Here is a 22,544-nt window from a genome sequence, read left to right on the forward strand (position 1 = left end):
AGAGTGAACAGGGTAAAAACCTCCAGCCAGTACCTTCAAGACTACTTCTGCTGAACACAGAATACCAAAGACATGAGCTATTTATCTCAGAGTAATTCTGTACATTCTTCAGTACCAAATAAGAACATCAAGGATGTAGCAGAAGGAATTGGTTAATTATCTGTCAATCCAAATGAAGTTCAAAGTCAATGAAGCTCACCAAAACTGCAAACCCAGGTAGGAAATGGTACATGCTACCTCCACAAACTTTCCAGTCATCCTGTGTGTAGCTGTTATGGCTGTCTCAAGAAATCTGACAGAGCTTGTCAGAAAACAGTACATGGCTCCCTGCACACATATTACATGGCCTATAAGCAAATCAGATAAGGGAGAGGAAAATTTATGTCAATAATATATAGTCTCAGCTCAGATACTGGGGCACTCAGCAATACACTCAATACAAAGCACCTGTAAACAGCCTTCAAAGCTGCAATCTCCTTAAGACTTATTCAGGTAGTTGTAACTTTGACTATTATATTATCTGCAAAGGCAACAACCACCACAAAAACTACCTTCAACTGCAGAATGTGCAAAATATCCCTGTACAACCTGTAAGAAACCAAACTGCAACACAGATTTTCCATCATCTGGATCTTTTCCCCACACATTTAAAATATCCTAATTCAGCATAGTCTCATGCCTCAGATAACTCTTGCTCCTTGGTGAGAGCAGTGAAATAACTAAAGAAAACTAACAACAAAGAAAACCCAAAATATACGTTCTCTAGGCTAAACATTACCACTGTTGGCAAATGTTGGTTGGTTGTTCACACTAGCAAGTGAGCAATGCCAGAACATAGACATGCTGGCAAATTCCCCATTTTAACATGTTTCCAGATTTTTCTCACTCATTTCAACAGAAGCAGGCAAAGGAAAACCAAAGCAGAAATAGCAAAAGGCCTGCCAATACTCAAGATTCAGGTGATGCATTTGATACATAAAAGGGGACAGTCAAACAACTTTCCTCTGGGTAGCTGTTATTTCCCCAGTGGGATGAATTTTGCATGGGTTATTAGTCTCCTTTTCCAGCAACATTTTGGAATTCCTCTCATGGCTTCACTTCTGTGACCAGCAGCATTTACAACCTTCTTTTCCTTGCTATCATTCAGCAAGTGAAATGGACAACAAGTATCAAACTGACAACATCAAAAGCGTTTCCAGGTTCTCTTCAGGCATCATTCTGATTTCCCTTGCCTATGAACATGGCAAATCCCTTGTTCTCTTTCCTCTTTCATTGTTCTTAGATGACACGGCCTGACAGATTTTTTCCTTTTAAGTATTTCAGTATTATTTGGCACAAGGTGATCAAAAGCAACATGGGGTTAAAAGGACACCAATGACAATTTGACTTGCTTGATTAGGTTAGTACTTCTTTTTGAATCTGAAGATCACAAAGCTAGCAATTTTTGCAATTTGTTCCTTTTTGATTACTTGGTTCTGTGGTCTGCCTTTCCTTTCCACTACATTTCTTCTTCCCAGCATCCCTACACTGCACCACCTCCTAAATCCATGCTCGTATTTTCTCTCTGCAGATTTTTAATGAGTGGACATTGTTGCACTTAGTTGATTGCACTTTAGTGACTCGTTACTGATGCTCTACTCCATTCCCTTCCTCCCCCCACAACTGCTGTTACTTTGACAAAACAAGAAACAAATACCCAGGAAGCTGAAGGTCATAAGCAACACCAAAGAAAGATGCTGGATTTTACACTGGCTGTTACTACCACTGCAGTAATATTATCAGAGCTGGAATTTATTTCAAGTGATACCATGAGGCAGACTTGAGAAACTAGCCCTTGCTGGAGTGAAATGCATCACTAGTATTAATCGCGTAACAGCTACCACTGTAAAGAATACCTCCCATAAGCCATCATTGTGCTTAATAAAAGAGCCTATTGCAAATCACTGGAAATTTGGTTTATGTTACAGGACCCAACACAATCAACCTCTTATAATCAGTTTATCTATTTGTCAGGCTAAAATAAAACAATCTCCCCACAAAAAATCCTGAAATCCACTGACAAAATTACCTAATCCAGTGCTATTACAGTGTCCATTTCACTTACAACTGATGTTGACAACTGTCAACTAATAGACCAAACAAGGGAAATAAGAGTCAGCAAATAGTTTTGAATTAATTAGAATCAACACTTAATGATGTCTCAGAATTACAAATCCTTACACAAATGCTAAAAGCCATGGCTTAATACTCTCTTTAACAAATGAAAAATGCAGCAATGTCACGGCCTGCAGGAACTACAGAAGCAGATACCTTTTCCTTTTTGAGCTTCCAGTATCCGATGTAGCAGAAGAAATCATGCTGTCCCCATCCTCAATGTCATCTCTCCTAGCAAGCTCCTTCTTCTTTGCCTGAAGAAAGAACAAACCCTTGACAAACCCATTTTACATGTGTGAGGAAAACAAACCCTCACTGCTGGACACTTTTAGAACAGAATTTAACAGCAGTATAGCTCTTTCTAACTGACAGAACAACTTTTGAGGAACCAATTTGAAAACAATGCCATTTCAGACTGCAGCACTTAGCTGAAACACTTAATGAAATCTGAAGGGTTCTAGTATTATCCAGTTGCATGCAAACCCTAAAAAAACCCTGCATCATCAATTTTCTCACAATTTAATTGAGTTAGGAGTCATAGTAAGGAAAAAAGTGACTGCAAGAAATCACAGAAAGCAGCAGGTGAGCCGAGAAAAAAATCACTTTGTGATGCTCTTCATTCCCATACTTCCCCTTAAGCATGAAATACTTCTGCAAATAAAGGTCTAGTTAAAAATGATTTTGGAAAAATATCCATTAGGGAAATGAATTTACATGAGAAGTTATATCCTTTTGCTTGTTCTCCTCCACATACCTGCATAACCTGCTGCATTTTCAGCACTCTTTTATAGATGGCAGAATTGGGTACATTGTAGCGCTTGGCATTTTCAAACATCAAATTCAGATCAGCCTCCAACTGATCTAAAGTTTCGTATTCATGGTTCTTCAGCTTGGTTCTGCAAAAGAGAAATACCAGCCAGTTATTTCACTAGCTACACAGTGCAAAACAGTTCTGTAATATCTTCATTCTCATGATAAATCAATAGTCAAAGAGCTCTAACTACAGGAAGGGGATTTATTTTTTGATTCTCTAGTAACATCTTCCACTTGTTTTATTAGGGCAACATGTCTCCTCAAAGAACGGCTTCAGTAATTTTGGAAGTTGTGGAGACTGAAGTCCTGTTTTCATACTCGGGTGAGATTCACAGGTGAGGCAGCAGCACAGCCTGCTGAGACTGCTGCAGTGCCCCTGAGCCCTGACCTCAGGGCAGGCCAGCTCTGCACAGCCCCAAACACTGCCTTCCCTTCATCAATTCCACTCACCTTCAGTGAGAGCCAAGAGTACCCAGCACCCCTCACATTAAACTCTTCAATTTGTGCCTTCTCTTAAAAAAACACCTGGTCCTTGACTGGTGCTACGCGCAAAGTGCACTTCATGTGAAAACAGTTACAAGACTAAAAACAACAAAAAAGCCATTTTTCATAGGCTAAACACATGAATCAACATGAGTTAATGCTTAACTTGATGTGTTTTCTTGCTGAAAGTGCTATCTTACTTTTTTAAACCTTCCAACACTTCATTACACACAACAGAAAATATTAATCTGCAGAAACACAACCCCCAAGCCTGTCACAAGCTGCAAACCACAGCTATCCTCCTTCACACCTTCCTCACCCTCCTGCCTGGCACATTCCCATTCACACACCACCTTTAAACCCAGTCTGGTTTCTGCAGCACCTGGCTGAACGTCACCCTGCTTGATGGAGCATTATCACTACCACAAAATAAATCTAGTATAAAACCTTTCAGTCCCAAGCTTTCTGCTACCAACATTTGTTTCTCCACAACCCAAAAATCAAGGTGCAGGCTATGTGATTTTAAGCAAACAATTTACATTCACCGTTGTGTTCATCAAAGACCTGACAGCAAAAGTAAAAATCCAGACTTAGACTGAATGGTTTGGAAAGTGACAACTTCCAACCAGAGGTGTGAGGAATGAAAAATGTACGGGCACAAAAGAGATTCAGTTCTATTCTTCAAAGAACCCCCTCTCCTACCATTCTCCTCTCTGTACGTGCTGTCAGCAAACAACAGGATGATTAATTAGGTAGGTTATTCACATAAGTACTTCGAACAGATTTAGTTACACTCAAACTCAGCAGAACTCAAGCATCATGATTTCTCTGGATTTAGAGGATGAACTGCAGCTTCACAATAAATTTTTAACAAGCCATCTCACCAATCTTAGGATGAAAGGATTCTATAAACATCAGTTTATTTCACAAAATGAGGCTGAAACTAAAACCCATAGCTCTAGTGAAAGTCACTGCCACATAATACAAATTACATACTAGAAACTAAGAGAAATTTCTATGAAAATGATTGACAGGGATATAATTGTACCTGAAAGCATGGGTAAAACTAGAAAGAATTTCATTTTAAACATAATGACCTTTGCAAAATAAGCAAAAAAAAAGTTTAAAAGTAAGGCTACAGTTTCATAATGCCACTAAGCCCAAAAGAACACTGACATGTAATTTGGTTGAAATCAGAATATCAATTAAAAGAATACTGTAAGTTGGCACTCAACTCCCTAAAATGTGTACTGGAAACACATCAGTCCTTCCAGATGGAATATGTGAAAGGACTGATGATGAGAGAGATACTCTCTCCATATAATCAAAAGATCCATTTATTAGATGCACACTTAGCCTAAAAATTTGCTACTGAAAAAATTCAAACACCAGATGATCCAACTTATTTACTTGTATTTGGAAATTGTGAAGTGCTAGTCCTGCCTCTTCAGGAAAAAACAAGCCAGTAACAAAGAATGAGTAGGATCAAGAGACACATTTGACAAATGTCCTATTGAGGATGACAGTCTTCTTGTAAAATACATTGGCAACCCTGTTTATTTGAACCTGTGATTTTATAAAGGCCTTACTTACCATATGCACTGAAAGTACTTGCTAAGGTAGGAAAACTGGTTACACAAACAGAAGATTTCAAAAATACACAATACTCACCAAATAATATATTAACTAACAAAAGGAATGAAAGAACTCCTAAATCTCAAGATAAAGTAAAAATTTACAATATATTCAAAATATTGGAGATGTCATTTTCTCTTCCCAATTGGCTCATTCATAAATTAAGCAAACAGAAACACAGAAGTTCTCCATAATCTCCTCAAACTTCAGCCCAGGCACCAGTCCCCACTATTTCAAAATAAGTTCCACTCCTTTATTTGTCATATTGCTAAAACTGCTTAAGTTATATGGCAAAATATGCTTGACCAGGTGATGACATTTACTATAATCTCCACTCAAATAATCTATAACATTCAAAATCAACAAGAGCCACCACAAAATTCGACAGAACCTCAACACATCACATAAAAGCATCATTTAGATTCTTGTGCCACAGAGCATTGTCCAAAAAGGGTCACATTCACAAGAAACATTCATTTCAATTCCCCAAAATTAGAAATCACACAAACCCAAGGGTGTTTTACACCAGATCCCCACACATTTTTAAACCTGAGCTACAGCCCCAGGAGCACAAGACACTGGGGTGTGCCAGAGAAGGTCCTGATTTCAGTGCCTGTACTCCCACATGTTTTAGAGAGAGCTGCTGCCAGGGAATTCCCTGGCACGCCTTCCTCCTCTGGTATAAAAAAGCCTGACCCACTTGCCTTGGGGATCACACTTCTTAGCACTGTAAAATTTAATAAGGAACAGTGTTCTTGTAAGCCTGCCAGGATCTAGCACTTATGCACTTGGTAACTGAACACATTCTCCTGCATCATTTCCTGACTATTCCTGTGGTTATTTGTAACTACAGAATGACTTTTCCCCAGCAACGTCAAGTTTGCATCAGGCACTTTTACCACATGTCAGTTATAGCTGTGACAGCATCATGCCTTTCTTTTTAAGTAGGATTTTCTTGCTCTCCAGCTCTGAGCTCTGCCCTGTTTGAGGCAGGGAATTCTCATCAGTGTGTTGAACATCTGGTGGGAGGCAATGAAGGGAGAGCCGCAGTCACCTCAGCTGTGCCCCCTGACTGGGAAAGACGTGAGGGGAACAAATGAAGACAAATGAAATTTCAGCTGAACACAAATGTTTTTTACTGTGAGGGTGGTCAAACACTGGCACTGGTTGCCCTAGGAGGATGTAGGGTCTCCATCTGTGGAGATAATCAAAACCTGACTGGACACAGACGCGGACAGGAGGCTCTGGGTGACCCTATAACAGCCAGGGGTTGGGCAGGATGGTCTCTCCCTTCCAGCCTCAGCTATTCTGTGATTCTGTGAACAGCAAGCCAGGAGCAAATTAGGAGAAAACTAAAAGCCATCAGCATGATTACCTCCCACATCCAGGAACAGCTCAGGATCAGCACCCAACAAATGACTGAGGTTCACAACACCCAGAGTGACTGAGAGGCTGGGATAGGTATAATCTCATTACTCCAAAACACACACACTCGCTCTGGAAATCATGAATTATTTTAAAGACTTTTCCTGCATTTAGCACACACAAACCTCTCTGAAATACACGACTAGCTGTAAAACTTGCAACAGCCACACATTTCACAGTTCACTCTGGCAGGACAGCTGAGGCAGCCAGATGCCAGAGCCAAACAGATATGAAACAGGACTGGCAGGCTTCACTCCACCTCCATCAGCTTTCCACTAGGACACTTAACTTTTCTGTTCCCATCTGGGAACAGAAGATATGCTCTATTTATGTACATCTCAAAAAAACCCCCCCAAACTACCGAACACAAAAAAACCACCACCACAAGAAAAGAAGGAAAAAAACCCCACAGAAAACCAAACACCCAAAACCCCACAAACAACCTCTACCCCTAATGAGTGGCAATTTTGAATACCTAAAGACATATTTGCAGTATCAGTAAAGCCATCATGCTCCAGTTTTCCCCAAAGCACATCAATTAAGTGTCCATATGCATGACTTCAAAGCTTTTCAGGTATAGTAAGAACTGAAGATTATACGGTAATTTAAAAGACAGATGAATTTCAGAATTTGCAAGAAGTTAAGACTACTATAAACATTGTACTTTAACTTGTGAGCCTCAAACACTATTTCTAAAAGCCTGGCTGTCCCTTTTTGATTTTTTAAGCTCCCAAGCAGTAAGTCAAGTTACTTTTATCTATAGTTCTTCATACACTTGTGTGGAATTTCTGCTCTGCTCACACAGCCAGATGCAACCTGCCTACGCTGTCAGGAAAGCAGAAATGCAGCTGCCTCTCTATGACAAGTTATTTTTTCTGTAACTGATACCAAGGATATTTTTAATGGAAAGTCTCTCCCAAACAAATCTGTTTATACATAGTTTGAGCCAATACTTTTAGGTACATTCAGGCACAAAGCTTCCTCACAACTGTCAATGATTCTTCACAGTTTCACTGGGGTTTTTTTCATCAAGTACATTTTGTGCTTTGTTCAAGGCAAGACACTTTCTTTGCCACTATTACAGCTGTACTAAGACATAAGAAAAAATGCCTTAAAGCCCCTGATGGAGAGATAACCAGTGTGGCAGCTTTTATTCCCCAGCACACGCAAAACACCCTCTGACAAGTCAAAAAACCAAAAAACAGCTTTGTTAGCTTCTGATTTAACAAAGACACTGCTCATTCAACAATTACACCAAGTCTGACAGAACATATTATGGTATAACTAAAATGTACAGACCTGTGCATCGGAGTGGATTACAAAGGGATGAGCAGTGGGAGGGTCCAGTGCTCCCTCACTGAAGCTGAAGGACTGGCACTCCTGGGGTGTGGCTCGGGCAGGGCCTGGATCCCCAGTGGCCTGGGCCCCCCAAGGCTGGGCAGCACCATTAAAGCCTATTCATGCTCTCAGGACCCTACTCACACCCATCATATTGGCTCATCTTGAGCCACTCAATAAAGACGTTGCTCACTTCACTCAGGTCTTTCATATGACAGCTGCACTCTGGCAGCTCAGGGACCTTTCATGGTTCACAGATTTATAAATGGTGAACTGCTGGCTACAGTCCAGACCAGCTACATCATCATGAAAATAATTATTCTCCATAGTTACACTGTGACCTAGACAGGAGAAATGTAATTGCAACTGTCTTCCTACAATTCACATGGAAGACTATTAACATAGAAAAACGTGGCAGTAAGAGGTAATCATGCCATCAGGGTCAAGGAAAGAGAACAACAGGGAGTTCTGCAAAAACTTTCATCTCTGCTGCACACCTGGCCTTCAGAATTATTCATATGGCAATTTTCAGGCACATTACAGAAGAAACTCAATGGAAAATAAAACCAACAGCAGCCATATATAAAAGATGATCGACAGACTGATGCAGACTGAGTTGAAACAAGCAGCAATCAGATGTAGAGGAGAGATGGTGCAAACACAGATTAGGTACCAACAACTTGACCATAAGAGAAGATTCTGGGAATAAAAGAAGCCCTTGAATAGTTTTGCACCAAATGTAGTTTGCATTCTGTTTTCTCACCTGATCTGCTGCAATGAAATGGGTGTTTTAATTTGCTGATAATAATCAGGATACTTTTTCTTGGAGGGCAAGTGGAAAAAGGGTTCAGAGATGAGCTGGCCCTGGTTATTTCGGCAACTTCTAACTGTGTCATAAAGCTGGTAAAGAGGATTAGAAGTGTCCATGAAGGAAGTAATGCTCTCAGCTTCAGATTCCCCCTCTTCATAACGAGCAGCAGCTGCAGAGAGAGAAAAGAAAAACGGGAAACTCAGCAGGACAGCTCAGAGTGGGGTTTTTGCTGGATAAAGTTCTAAAGCAGAAGAAAAGGAAACCCCTCTCTGGCAGTCAGATTCACACCTCAGAAAATGACACAACACATATCTAATGAGCCTCAAACTGGCAAAAAAAAAAGCACTTTATTGCAATCCTTTAGATAGTATTAATCACAGCTCAGTACAAAATTGTGAAGCTTAGCAGAAAAAACTGACACTAAAGCCTGACAATGCACCTCTAAGACATGCAGCAAACGAAGAAATAATTGTTTCATAGTGATTATATAATTAGACTGAAAAATTCATCATGAAGTATTAAAAAACTTCATAGCACACTTTTCTGGTTATCTTGTTTCAGGATTAGGATGAACGAAAGAAATGCTATGAACAGCTAATAATTACTGCAGATAAAATTAGGAGAAACATTACATGAACAACAGAAACACAACAGGAATGAGAAAACACTGGTACTGGAAATACAGACTGGGAAGCAATAAATGGCCAATCCTTGCACACTTCTAAGTAACACAAACAGTGCAATTTGTACCTTACAGACAGACATAACATAAAATCTGCATGGCTTTGCACATGCTGAAGTTAAATTATTCACCCCTTTTCCCCTCTGTGAGCCTGATGGACAGCCTGGCAGATGACACACTGGGTAATTCAGCCACACAAAACACAGTTCTCGAATGCCAGGTTTCCAGCTGGCATTTCCATTATTGCCCAGAGGAGGCTGGCACAGTTTCGAGCTCTCTATCCACGTTCAGTAAAGTCACAAAGAAATGGTGACAAAGCCAGGGGACACCCGGACTGTACCAACACACTGCTGTCATTGCTCCTCTGCAGGCTGACACCAGATCTACGGCAGCGTGTGGGACCTACCAGGGTCAGAGGCAAAGCTAAAACACAACCAGGCACCAGCAGATGTGCAAACATGCAATGAAGATGTTCAGTACTGATCTGGGGAGACACTCAAAATTATCCTAATGATGCCAATCAGCATCACTTAACAGCCCAGCACATACCACAGCCAGGAAAGCAGGAGCTGGACAGAGTAACTTGGGTAGAAACAAACCACTGGAGCTCTCACTGTGTTTTCCTGTACCCTGATCATGGAGATACAGGCCAACAGTTCAGAGACTGCAATCAGGTAAAGTCAGTTTCAAAAATAAATTATGGTTTAGTTTACTCAAACAGTTTGGTCTGTTTAGTCAAATTGCTCAGTTCTGAGTGCTCCACCAAAAAGTAAGAAACAAAGAGAAAAAGCAGAATAACTTTTCTCTATGAAGGAGAAAACATAAAGGGACTAGAGAAGTATTTGCTGTTCTCTGCTATGTCTGAGCCAGCAACAAAACAGTTCAATACCCTAAATAAGAAATGCATTTTCTTTGCATTGAAAGTAGAACACAAGGCATTCCCTAAAAAGAAATCTAAGTAAATTAGGTATTAATTAGCAATTTAAAAATGTACTAAAATGAAAGCATTTATGCATTACAGTTTTACTGTATTTTTATATTTACATAAAATACACTATAAACATTTTCATTATGATGTGCATGTTCTTTAAAAGTGATGTGTAAACATCACATATTCTTACATACTCAGAAAATTATAGTGATCTCCTAATATAAAACCTGCTATATTAAGAGCCAAATAAGAATGTATTATTCAGACTAGAAGATAGAAAAATTCTTTTTTTTGCTATGGAACAAACAATCTAATGCAAGACTGGACATTCTTTAATGTGCAGTTGCATCAGGTCCCATATCCCAAGCAAGCACTGGCAGAGGAGAGGGACAGGCAGTTATTGCCCTATCATACTGCTGTTACCACAGCAGATACCACAAAAAAACCCCACTGTCTCCTCTGTGGTCCCAAAGCACCCAAACAACAATGAATGCTCACTGTCCAACTGAAGATAGCTGCCAGTAAAACCAAAAGCAGCATCCATCTTAAACCATCTCTAAATGATACAGTAAAAACCAAAACATCTGGTTTACAAAATTAAATACACGTAAGTAATACATAATGACCACCTATGCTGGCCTTTAGAGACTTGTAATGAGGAGCAAGGGAGCTGCTGAAGCTGCTCACATCCTTGTACACTGGAGCTGGAAATGTTCTACAAGCTCCATCACACCAAAACACCATCTGCAGCTGTCAGGATAAACTCTCAGTCAGAAACTGATATTGTTCATTGCTTAGGCAACAGCTACAACCAAAGAAGCTCATAAAGATTCAGTTCTCTGTTTCAAGAAGGAGAGAGCTCTATTAATGTTCAGCCATGCAGCCCCGTTCTCATTTATTTTAACAAGCATTAGAGGAATGAAAAGAAATGAGACAGCAGAGCAATTAATAAAAATACCACTTGGTTTTAAGAAAAATCCTTGTCACCTAGAGACTGAAAGCATAGGGTTGTCCAAGTAGCACACTGGAAGGACAGAAAATCTTAAGGGATGACAGGTCTTCCAAAAAAATTAACATTGCCTCCTAGGTGAACGCAATACAGACAGGAGAGCTTCAACAGCAGCAAGGCAAATGTCTCACACCCAGAGAGAGGTCCCTTGAAAATGACAATAATGTCCATAGAAAAGATGGCACCTGGAAGTGGTTAAATCACTCCAAGAATTTAAATCACTAAAATATAAAAAGCTACATGTTTTTACAACACTGCAATTTGAAAAAAATAACAGCTATCAGACAAGCAAAACCCAGCTAATAAATACTCCCCACACCTCCCAGAAAGCTGCTCTGATGCAATAATAGAACTCTGGGCTAACCAGGAATCAAAATGCCTTTGATTGCAGCAAGAGCTAAAATCCAAAAAATTCTACATATCCATCAACTAGAAAACTGTGAAGAGGACAGTTCAATTACCAGGTAAGAAATAAGTGCCCCAGTAATATATATTAAACAGATGCATCTTTCAATGAAGAAATCATGTAAATAACAAAATAAAGAAACAATTGCAGCACTACCAATCTCTTTTGCTGCACAGAGCACCCAATGTGCTCTCCAGTATCTCCTCCTCTGTTGCACTTTAGAAGGAACAAGACCAACCAACAGCTCCCTAAAGCTCGGGTAAGTATACTTGCAAACACACAGAATATTCAAAGCATGCCAGCAAGTTTGGCCTACCCTGTCTTAATAGCTGCAAAATTCAAAGGAATTACACACTGAGTGCAAAATATTTTTGAAATATATATATTTGAATGTATCAGGAGCTCTACAGATTTGCCCATTGTGAACATTTGAATGAAAGGAATTAGAGAAACTGCATTTCAGTTCCTACCAGCCAAAGCTGCATCCTCATCGCTTTCTGATCCATATTGCAATGCCATGGTTATTGCTGATAAACGATCCCCTTGGGCTGATCTTTTGTTACTATGAAAGAGAAAAGGTAAAGAAAGAAATTTAAAAAAAGAAAAAAAAAAAGAGAAAAATGAAAATGGAAAAAAAAGGAAAGGGTTATCATATTAACCATTAACAGTCACCCAGAGCGTGTAAGCAAACAAGTGAAGCTTGTGACTCCATGACCAGGAACACAGCCATGACTACAGAAGGCTGGAGACTTTAACAGGAGAAATTCTTACCATGCCATGAGTCTGCCTCTATTTTATGAGATGGTCCATCCAACATAGTCAGAAAGCTGAGCTCCAGCTTACATCTTCTATTTTGTATACTTGAGTATTTGATTAATTGCAGGAGAAGGGCAATGACAAGAAGTCTCTCCCAATTAATAACTTGGTTATTTGATCCTGTTTTATTGGGATTCGTCTACAGAAGGAATTCAGCATACTGAAAGCTGTATATTCTATCTCCTCCCATTCCCCCATCCCCACCTTTGGCATTTTCAGCACACACAGTGCCTGAACATGAAGCAGCCTCCTATGCTTCCTAGGTGGAGTAAAAGGGCATCCACACTGGCTATGGTCTCACCAAGACTTCTTCAGAATCCCTCTCTTTTGTCCCAAACCTGGGGCACAGTATCTCACATCTACACTATAAGCTATGCCTGACATTCTCTGCCTTTCTACAAGATCAGCTCCTCAGGCATCTCCAGAAATGGGCTCAGTCTTGTCCTGCAGGAGCCAAGTGAAGACTGGGAAAAAGCAGATGGGCTGAGTGCATGCCTGGGCCCTACACTTTCCAATACATCCTTTCCTGCCTTTTGATATAAACACAGATGTCATTCCCTTAGTTTGTGGGCCATCCCTCTAAAACACCCACTGAGCTCCTTTAGTCCATGACTTCGAGCTCCATCTGTCCCAGCAGTCCTGCAGGGCAGCAGTGCTGGTGTGTGGTGCTGGGCTGTTGCCTGATGAAGCCACTTCTGCTTCTGTCCTTGCTGTGCTTTGCCTCATTTCATCAAAAAGCCTTCATTCACCTGGGTCATTTTTATTGCAATACCATTTAGAGGGTGTGCAAGTCCACACCTGGATCATGAGCACATCTATATGTAGCACCTCTTCCCTGATGGCCTGAGGTGCCATGGGCTCCTGGAGCTGTAATTTACCTTCACATTGCCAGTGCAGGTCCACCTGAGCCACTCCAGCCTCAGCAACCTGACCCACCCCCTGGCTGCTCTGCTGTTGTTCAGTGGCCCAGCTCTTGGATCCACCAGCACCTACATGATGCACTTCCACAAGCAGGTTCTCTACCTGAGCAGCAACACCCAGCCACAGCTGAGCAGTCCAGGTGGCTTTATCCCTGTGCTGCCGGTTTCAACTGCTGTAGCCACCCCACAGAGCATTGCCACCATCCCTCAGTCGGTGTGAAGGACTGCACGTTCTTCTCACTCAGCAGTAACTACCATATCAGTGTGTTATCAGCATTTATCTCAACCTAATCCAAAGCACAGCACCACAGCAGGTATGAGGAAGAAAATCAAACAAAATTTTAGCATTTCCATATGATGACGACCCAGCTTTTCCTCCAAGGGCACAATTTACTTACCGATAATATTTGTTAGAAGAATTTCTCTCATCCCCAACACTGCCTTTACCCTGTGAGGAAGGACCTGTCAGCTTGGAAGCAGCCAAATTTGATGCAGTCCTTAAGGCAGGAGAAGCAAGCCAAGGAAAGGGGAGGAAAAAAAACAGGCCCACCTTAAACCCATGAAAAGACGCAGCAAGAAAAAAGCTTTATACAGAATCACTTTGATAGATCAGCCAAAAGGTTCAGAGACAGATGTTTGGAAGCTAAAAGGTAAGTAATACTGAGATCCTTTCAGTACTCCAGCATTTATGTGGATTTTGTTTATTAAGTCAGAGGAAAGTAACGTTTAGCTCAAACATTGATAGCTGTACACACAGCTCAGACTAAACAGCAGTGAAAGCAGCCAACAAACTGTTCCTTAGCATCCAGATAAAGCCAATCATACAGGTCCAGTCATGTTTTATCAACACTTAAAGTCATTGTCAAGTTGGTTGACAGTGCATATTATCAAGCAATTTAATTTTGCCACTTTAAGGGAGGACAGTTAAATGCACCCACAAAGAGCAGTTCAGTATGGCAAAGGAGACAATGAGCTCTGCAATAAAAAACATGATTTTTAACACAGGGGAAACAGATAAAGCTTAGGTTAGTAGCATTATGATGATTTGAGTTTGAGCCATCAATGACAAAGAATAACAGATGTAAATTCAGAAGAAAAATATAGAAAATGCACTTGAAGTGAACTTCTGAGGGAATTTTACCCAAATCAGCAATAGATAAAGGAGAACTCCCCTTTCAGACAATAAAACATTTAGGAATTTAAATAAAAATAATGATTCTGTGAAGCAGATTCTTGAGAAAGAAACAAAAAAAAAGAATAATGATTCAATAAGAAAAGCAACCAGAGAAATACAGAAAAGCAGGTGAAAGGTTTGGTTTTCATAACACTTTTTCTCTCATCACAATTTTTTCTGCATTCGGCCCAGTATTATTGTAGCCTGCTTCAGGCATTATTTTTTTCCCCCAAGTTAGAGAAACAAAGAAGGGAGCTGTCAATTATTCTGACAGATTACCTCAGGATTTGAAGGTCTATTGAGAACACAATACATAAGAGAACATCTAGAATAAGGTAGCTGAGAAGTGGAGATGGCTTGGCAGTGCAAGAGAGGAATTCAGCTAACAAATACCAGTGTGATTTATCTGTCATCCCTTCTTACACAATCAGCTTTGTTTTCAAGAAAAACCATTGAGCCTCAGAAATAAATATGACATACACCCTGACATCCTGAGCTTCATCAATGGCCAACACAGTGAGAAAAATAAAATACAATCACAATTTAAATAGAAAACCTCTATGCCTATGTGTAATTCTAGTTACTGCAAAACAAACTCCTATGTATGCTCAGTGTCTGTAGAATCAAAGTCTTGGGGCACTACACATACTTTTAAGAAGGAAAATGATTCAACTACGTGTCAAGAATTACTCCTTAAAGAGTATTTCTGCTTTTTATTTTTATACACTCCAACAATGATGCACCCGACCATGGGAAGGATGCTGATGCTGAACAAACCAACCAGAAAAACCGCATCTCAAAACACCAAGCAGTAAAAATCAATCAGGCAACTTCCACTTCTTTCACACAGTAATCCTAGGCAACACTTTTAATACTGACACCATCTACACAGAAAAAATTAAACTACCTTTCAGTTAAGTAAGGGAGTGACAGTGTTTCCAGTTGTACCATACAAACCTTTGCAGGAAATTATAACAGTGGTTTCCCATCACCAAATACCAAATACCAGCTCTAATACATAAAGAGATTCTACCTTCCCAACTCCTTGAATGACTTGTAGGACACTGCTTAAATTTTTTTAGATAAATGACACAGCTCATATTGGCAAACAATATCTAAACCTAGTTCTGAGTGTTACTCGTAAGTAAAAAGTTTATATGAGAAGAAATCTAATTGCATTTCAGCTAAGAAACATTTTAAATGACTGCATCACTTCTTCATACACTATGGATTTTCACAGGAAGAAAATGCTGCTTCCTAAGTAAAATCATCCCATGACACAAATAGAGCTATCAACTCTCATCAAGTGTTTTATACCTGCATAGTCAAGGTCTAATCTCTGCCTCACTGATTAATAAATCCAGATCTTCAGCTTCCTGTGCCTCTCCTCATTACTAAAAACTGCTTTTCAAACAAGAGTGGACTTCCCTCTAAATATCTTTTGCCCAAGGTTCTGTTTCTGTGTTTCTGCCCTTACCTACCTGTGAGCCCTTTGGTTTCAGCTCCTAACAAGGTTCAAGAATATCCAACACTTTTCATAAAACAAAGCACCTTGTTATTCCCTATTCATTTTCTGTTATTAACTTATAAACATGTGGTGGAAGTTGGCCATAAATTAAAGATCCACTGATACTGTTTTTCATAATCAAGTACATCACAGAAATATTTCACCACAGAAGTACTTCAATAAAAAAAAGCTTTCTTCCAGAAACTATTTTAACCAATGTAAAACTTTTGAAACAACACTAAACTAAGTTTTCAAGCAATTATTTCTCACTATACTTTCCACAGCACAATTAAGGGAATGGCTATAGAGGTTTTTACATGAGATTATAAAAAGAGCTCTATTTGCAGTACCTGATTCGGAGACTTGACTTGGCCAACTCACTGTGTTCAATCTCAGCCTTTTTCATATTAAATATCTTTTTAATCGCATTTGCATCCTGTCAATTAAAAGATTTTTTTTGTTTAATGTTGGAAGTGAATAATATTGTAATCAGATATATCCAGCTATCTAAAAAAAAAACAAAGGTGTTTTTACATTTAGATATAAAACAATTTTGCATGAGAAATGAAGCATAGAACAAAGTCTGCCTGAAATACACCCACACAGTATTTTCACAGTGGTCTGAAAAAACTGAATAGAAGATCTGAGTAGTTTCAAGCTCATTTTTTGTCATTTTTGTACCCCAATTTTACTAAAAGCAATATTAAAAAAAAAAAACACTAAAAGCTATTAAAAAAAAAGGCAAACAGGGCCTTGAGAGCTTTATGCTCAAGATTTATTTAAGGATGAATCAGCACAGAAAGTAGTCAAGAAAATCTGAACTCAAATTGCACTATGAACAACTGAAACTAACCTTGAACACTTGTGATCCAGGCTCATTGTAGGTTTTGGCATTCTTTGCCAGAAGATCTATGTCCTTGGCCATGGCATGAATGCTTTTATAAGTTCCATTCTATACAACAAAAAGCAGAGGAATTAATATTCAATAAAGGGAATGTTTACAGGAAAACAACTTACTTATAAAGACAACAAATAAGTATCTGGAAAAAGTAATCAAAAAAAGACAGTAACATACATATATGCTAAGTCTTTATAAAGCTCATGAATGAGAAGATTGAAAAAAACACTTAATAGAACGTATTACCTTCATTTTGAAGAGTTCTGACAAAATGCTGTTTTAACTTTATTCTCTAGTTCAATTAGTCTATGGCCCATCCCTCACTACTACACAAAATGCTAGAATTACAGAACAATATTTCAAATTACTGGAGAAGCAAGATGAAAAATGCATCAGTACAAAATATCTATTTATAGCACTAGAACAGAAGTAGGTGATGATAATGCACGACCAAGCCTCGCTACTTCAACGTTTTACATGAGCAGCACTTGCCAAGGAACTGCTTTAAGCCATTAATCAAGGAACCTGAGATATTCTGGCTCAAAGCCAGCACTCCACAACTTACAATGCTTGATTTTCCACACAGCTACTTCTGCAGCACTAACCCAGCACAGTACATTGAATCACCACAGTGTGCAGGTTTTTTAATAGCAGGGGCAAAACACATTGCCTTTCCTGCTACAATAAAGTTTTACTTCTAACCATTCTGGAATGCTCACTGTTAAACAAGTCTGTACCCTGACACATTAATATGTTCATACCTGTATCCTTTGGGCAATAGTTTTAAGATCTATGGGTTCCTTTATTATTGCATAATAATCTGGATATTGCTGGAAAACAAAATTAATTTATGTGTTACTATAAACAGTCTCAAAGCTTTTGTCCTAACAGCTCACAGAATGAGCCATCAGATGAATTGCAGATAAGAACAGTGTAAGCCTCAAAATATGGCACTAGGCTTCAACTTGGACAAGCCAGGTCATAAAGCAGATACAAGGAATTCTAATTAATCAATAAACTGATTAAAGGACCAGTTCTGATTGAAATTCAAATCCATGGTGATGATTTTCAGAATATTTATTCTGCTGGCTAAAACTTTCACCACTGTTCTGAAACAGAGCTGTAAAAACAGGCAGAGTTTGCCACTGATGAGACAGAAATAGAGAACTGCACCCTGAGCGTGGCCATCACAGCCTGTAACATCAGATATAGAAATGTCCAGGCTTCCAACTTAGAACACAACCAATATTACTAAAATACTCACCACTTTAGAAGGAAGTTTCTGAAACAGTTCACTTATGAGGCGTCCTGAGGGGTTTGTGGCAACAGCTACAGCTTCAAGAAGCTGTTCCAGAATTTCCTTCAGGTAACCTGGAGATGACTGATGTAGGAAACAAAAATCACAAAAAGTTTCAATGGCAGCCACAGTGGAGTGTTTCAAGGAATCTACACTTCAAAGACAGAAAAATAAAATCAGCTACAAAACAAGGATGCAACTTTTGAAGACAACATTGTTTATGTAGGTAAAGGTACACTAGAAAACTCTAATTTCAGGTTTACACTGCAGACTGTCAGACACACATCACACTGTTAATGAAAACGTGCATCCCAACATCACAAACACCAGGCAAGCCCAAACTTCTTCTCACAACGCTCCAGGAACAGCTGCACTGACTGAATGGGACACTTGCTGATACAAACCTCAATCCTGGCATGAATTCAAGCACACATCATATTATTCCAACTAAACCAGAACTCATATAAGAAACCCTCACAGCTTTTTTTCTGCTAGGCAAAAGTGAAACATACAATGCTGTGAAGTGATTAACTAATAAACTTGCATAAAGAAACACCCCTTGGGGCATAATTTAACAATGAAAATATTACTCGATGCTTTTTCACCCTCTCAGAGTCACCTGACATCCACAGTTACAGCCTCCTCCTTCCCCAGTTGTCATGGCCACACTTACTAATTCAGAATTTGCTTGATTGTCATGTCCTTCCTCATCATCATCGTCCTCCTCAGCATCACCTTTCTGAACAAATTCATTTTTTGTGCGCAAATACAGCTCCCATAGTTTGCAGGCAGCTTTATATTCAGGAGAATCTGGCTGCAAAAACCAATCAGACATTCCAGTCAAACTTCAGAGCATTCTCATCTGAGGGAAATTTTAAGTTATTAGCTGAAAGGTATTAAATGCATTCAATGAGTAATAGTAAACCTGGGAAATTGCTGCTTCATTTGTTCTTCAACAGAGGAGTTAAGAATCACAGTAAGCATTTGAAAATATAACCTGTATCACTCAAAAGCATCCAAATCTTTCAGAAAACTTAGCAATAAAATTAGCTGGGTTGAGGCTTGGACAAGCCAATTAGACAAATCTGGAGAAATCACTGGGTTTTGTTGAAGCACAACACCAGCATTTAAAACAGACTAAATATCAATATGCCAGAAATGTGATTTAAGCCAATACTGCTGTCATTGCATGGCACTTGAAAATTAACTTCTATAGAAGAATGCCAATAAATATCTTTGAAAGCACTGCAATGGTTTATACTCAGCATTAACTGGGAAATTCCAAAGAACTTGACAACATGCTACCACCTGGGCACACCTCAAGATACATCTTTTAGGAGAGGTAGAAGCATTAGTTAGAAAATGAACTTTCAAAAATACAGAGCTGGCAGTGGCAGACTAGCACGTGCCTATTAACATTACTGCCTAAGAACATTACCCAGAACAAAGACAGCTTTTCCGCCCATGTATTTTTCTTTCCCTTTCCTCTGTCATTTAAGCTCTATTTCAGGTATTCCTGCTGATAATGTCACCTTATTACTGCTGATTGCACTCTTCTTACTTCACTCTCTCAACCTCTGACAGCTTGTAATACAAATGAGAAACCAACATGAGAACTGTTCTTAATCTTGCCGTATTAGGCGCTTAATATCCTCAGCACATTAGACCAGGTGTTGTTTATGAAGAGCAGATTTTTAAGGGTATCCTGTTCCACAAGTCTGCTTCCCTCTGTATCAATGCAAGATGCTCAGGAGTGTGAGACTTGACCAGAAATACAGAACACCTAAAGGCTGCCGTTCTGCTGTAGCACTGCCAATAAAACACCTGCTGGAATAAAGACCTTGGCAATGAATCACTGTGCCTGGCTTGTATGTGCCATGGAACTGCCTGGGAAAGGTAAAAGGTGAAAAGAAGTTAAGTTTGTGTGCCACACCTCCAGATCACAGCTCCATAATTCTCTGGAAATGCCAACATTCCTTCATCCTGGAAAAATGGATACCTATTTTTAGTCTAATGCAAGATCTTCATGATACAGTTAAATGTTGAGCCCACAATTTTATAGGCAAAGGCAGCACACATTCTGTAAAACCCTGATCATTCTTTCCTACCATCAGGTCCTTTCCCCTCATGGAAAAGCCCATTAATGTTGGGTTTTCCATGCCGAATTCCTTGCAAAGCTCCAGGAGTACACAACTGATTTGGAAATCTTTGTACTTTTTCTGCTGGAAGCAGAATGTGCAAATGCATTAACATCTGTTTTTCAAGAAGCTACTACACACACACACAAGCAAAACAAACACTGCCTTTCTGAATGTCACCTGGTTACACCAGCTGGGTTATTCAGTATTTGGATCATCTCCAAAGTCAAAGATATGTGAAAGGCAGTATTAGCAGGTTTTGATTTGCTGTATCATATAATTCACCACACACAATTTCACTGGTTTATGGATTTAACACAACCTTTCATTACACAAGATTCATCCAATTTTTTTCCCACTTCCTTTTGAAAACTGCAATAAAATCCATTAATATCCATAATAAAACACACACCCAGTCTGGGGAATGGCCATGGGGGTTGTAGCCTTGATAACATTACACTCACATCTATCATCACTGACCATGACAGTGAATGTGCCTTTTTTTCATTTGATTAAGTAGCAAATGGAAGAGAAAGATTCAACACTCCTACTGCTGTTAGCTTGCTGTTAGTACAAACAACTCCTTCTGGGGGAAAAAAAACAATGAATCTTTCACCATTTCAAAGGGTTACACAGAGTGTGTTGTAAAATGGGAAGGCTTTGATAGAGGAGTATTTTTCTCACTTTATATCTCCATTTTTGCTTTTGATCTCTTTTAGAAAACTACATGAAGATCCTCCCCACATTATTTTACAATTTTCCACAGAAAAATTGCTACAGTAGGACATCTCAGAAAGATACAGCCAACATTATGGAAATATATGCAAAAAACTGCAATGTGTGCTGTTCTCTTACCAATAGTACTTCAGGCTAAACCGAAGAGGTTTCAGCCAAACCAAGGCAGAATTTGAACATTTCTACCCCTTTTACAATGGATTAGAGTCTTTACATGTAGTTTGCTCACCTTATAGTAAGCCTTTGCATTGTTAAAGAGAAGCTGGAAATCAGCAGTCAGCACATTCACATCATCATATTCCTCCATCTTCAGCTTTTGTTGGATTTTCATTAAATCAATTGGCTGAGAAACCACTTCATAATAATCTGGCTGATTTCTGTTGCAATGACAAAAACAGGCATCATATTCCAAGCAGTAAAACCAAAACCACAGCACTAAAGCTTTGCATGTTTATGACCAAATAAACCAAAGAATGTTCCAATATATTTTTGTTACAGCTAAAAGATCTGGACAGTGGTCTAGCAGTCAGCTCACTTTATGTATGTTCTGATACTGTCCTCAATTTTCTGAGTTTAAGAGAAAATTCAGCCCCTTATTTAGCTACTGTATTTTCAAGGGTCACTTCTCTTAACCTTCCCAAGCTATGTCCTTAGTATTACATCCCACCACTTATATAGAGTATTTCATAATCAAAGGCATAAATGTTTCAGGCAGGTGTCACAAGAAACATTTTAAATTAATTCAGTGTATCTTTTTATTTTGCTGAAAAAGAGATGGTAAGCACATCCCATTGAATAATTGCATCAAACACTTGGATCAAACACCAGTGTGAAGCTACGAGAAACGTAGCTTGGATTTTTCACAAATTATTGCTGAAGTATTTATCAATTTCCACTCCTCCCTAATGAAATCTCAGGTTCAAGGTTTAACCAGACCTGTGGTCTTACCTTCTCTTCGGTGCCCTGATGAAGAGCTCACAGAGGAGCCTGCCCTGCTCATCTTTGTAGTCTCTGATGGTGTTGTAGAGCTCATGGCAGACAGCAATCTGAAATGCAAGAGCAATGAAGGAAAAAGGAGACAATTTTAAGGAGGTGACAAACAAAAGCCTGCTCACAAAGCAAAGGACAAGCTGCCCATCCACAGCACGCCCTAAAGCAGAAGTGAGAAGCAACTGGAGCACCTCACACTTTAGCAGGATACCTGACAAGTGTGCCAGGTACTGCAGAATACAGGGATCTTTATTTCAGTGCTAATTCTAAGTAAAATATCCAAAATGTAAATTAATTCAGTGCAATTCTCTCCAAGTCACAGGCATCTACAATAACAACAGGGGTTCTTCTGCCCTGCAATTAATTAACATTACACTGCTCA

The 22,544-nt window shown here is 39.3% G+C and overlaps 1 protein-coding gene across 15 annotated transcripts in view; it reads right to left on the bottom strand.

The window, feature by feature from the left end:
- Positions 1-22,544, bottom strand: part of PBRM1 (polybromo 1) — a 56,411-nt gene that overhangs the window by 29,721 nt on the left and 4,146 nt on the right. For 12 of the 15 annotated variants that reach the window (XM_032120499.1, XM_032120496.1, XM_032120497.1 and 9 more), the window contains 12 exons: positions 22,121-22,218; positions 21,402-21,549; positions 18,973-19,113; positions 18,267-18,383; positions 17,764-17,832; positions 16,958-17,056; positions 16,455-16,540; positions 13,822-13,920; positions 12,158-12,249; positions 8,612-8,828; positions 2,909-3,050; positions 2,311-2,408 (listed from right to left, as the gene is read on the bottom strand). In XM_032120499.1, coding sequence (XP_031976390.1) covers positions 2,311-2,408; positions 2,909-3,050; positions 8,612-8,828; positions 12,158-12,249; positions 13,822-13,920; positions 16,455-16,540; positions 16,958-17,056; positions 17,764-17,832; positions 18,267-18,383; positions 18,973-19,113; positions 21,402-21,549; positions 22,121-22,218 — 1,406 coding nt within the window. The remainder of the gene's footprint in view (positions 1-2,310; positions 2,409-2,908; positions 3,051-8,611; positions 8,829-12,157; positions 12,250-13,821; positions 13,921-16,454; positions 16,541-16,957; positions 17,057-17,763; positions 17,833-18,266; positions 18,384-18,972; positions 19,114-21,401; positions 21,550-22,120; positions 22,219-22,544) is intronic. The other 3 variants (XM_032120507.1, XM_032120502.1, XM_032120501.1) reach the window with 1 other exon arrangement.

The sequence above is a fragment of the Corvus moneduloides genome, chromosome 11, assembly GCF_009650955.1.
Source record: "Corvus moneduloides isolate bCorMon1 chromosome 11, bCorMon1.pri, whole genome shotgun sequence".
NCBI classification, from domain to species: domain Eukaryota; kingdom Metazoa; phylum Chordata; class Aves; order Passeriformes; family Corvidae; genus Corvus; species Corvus moneduloides.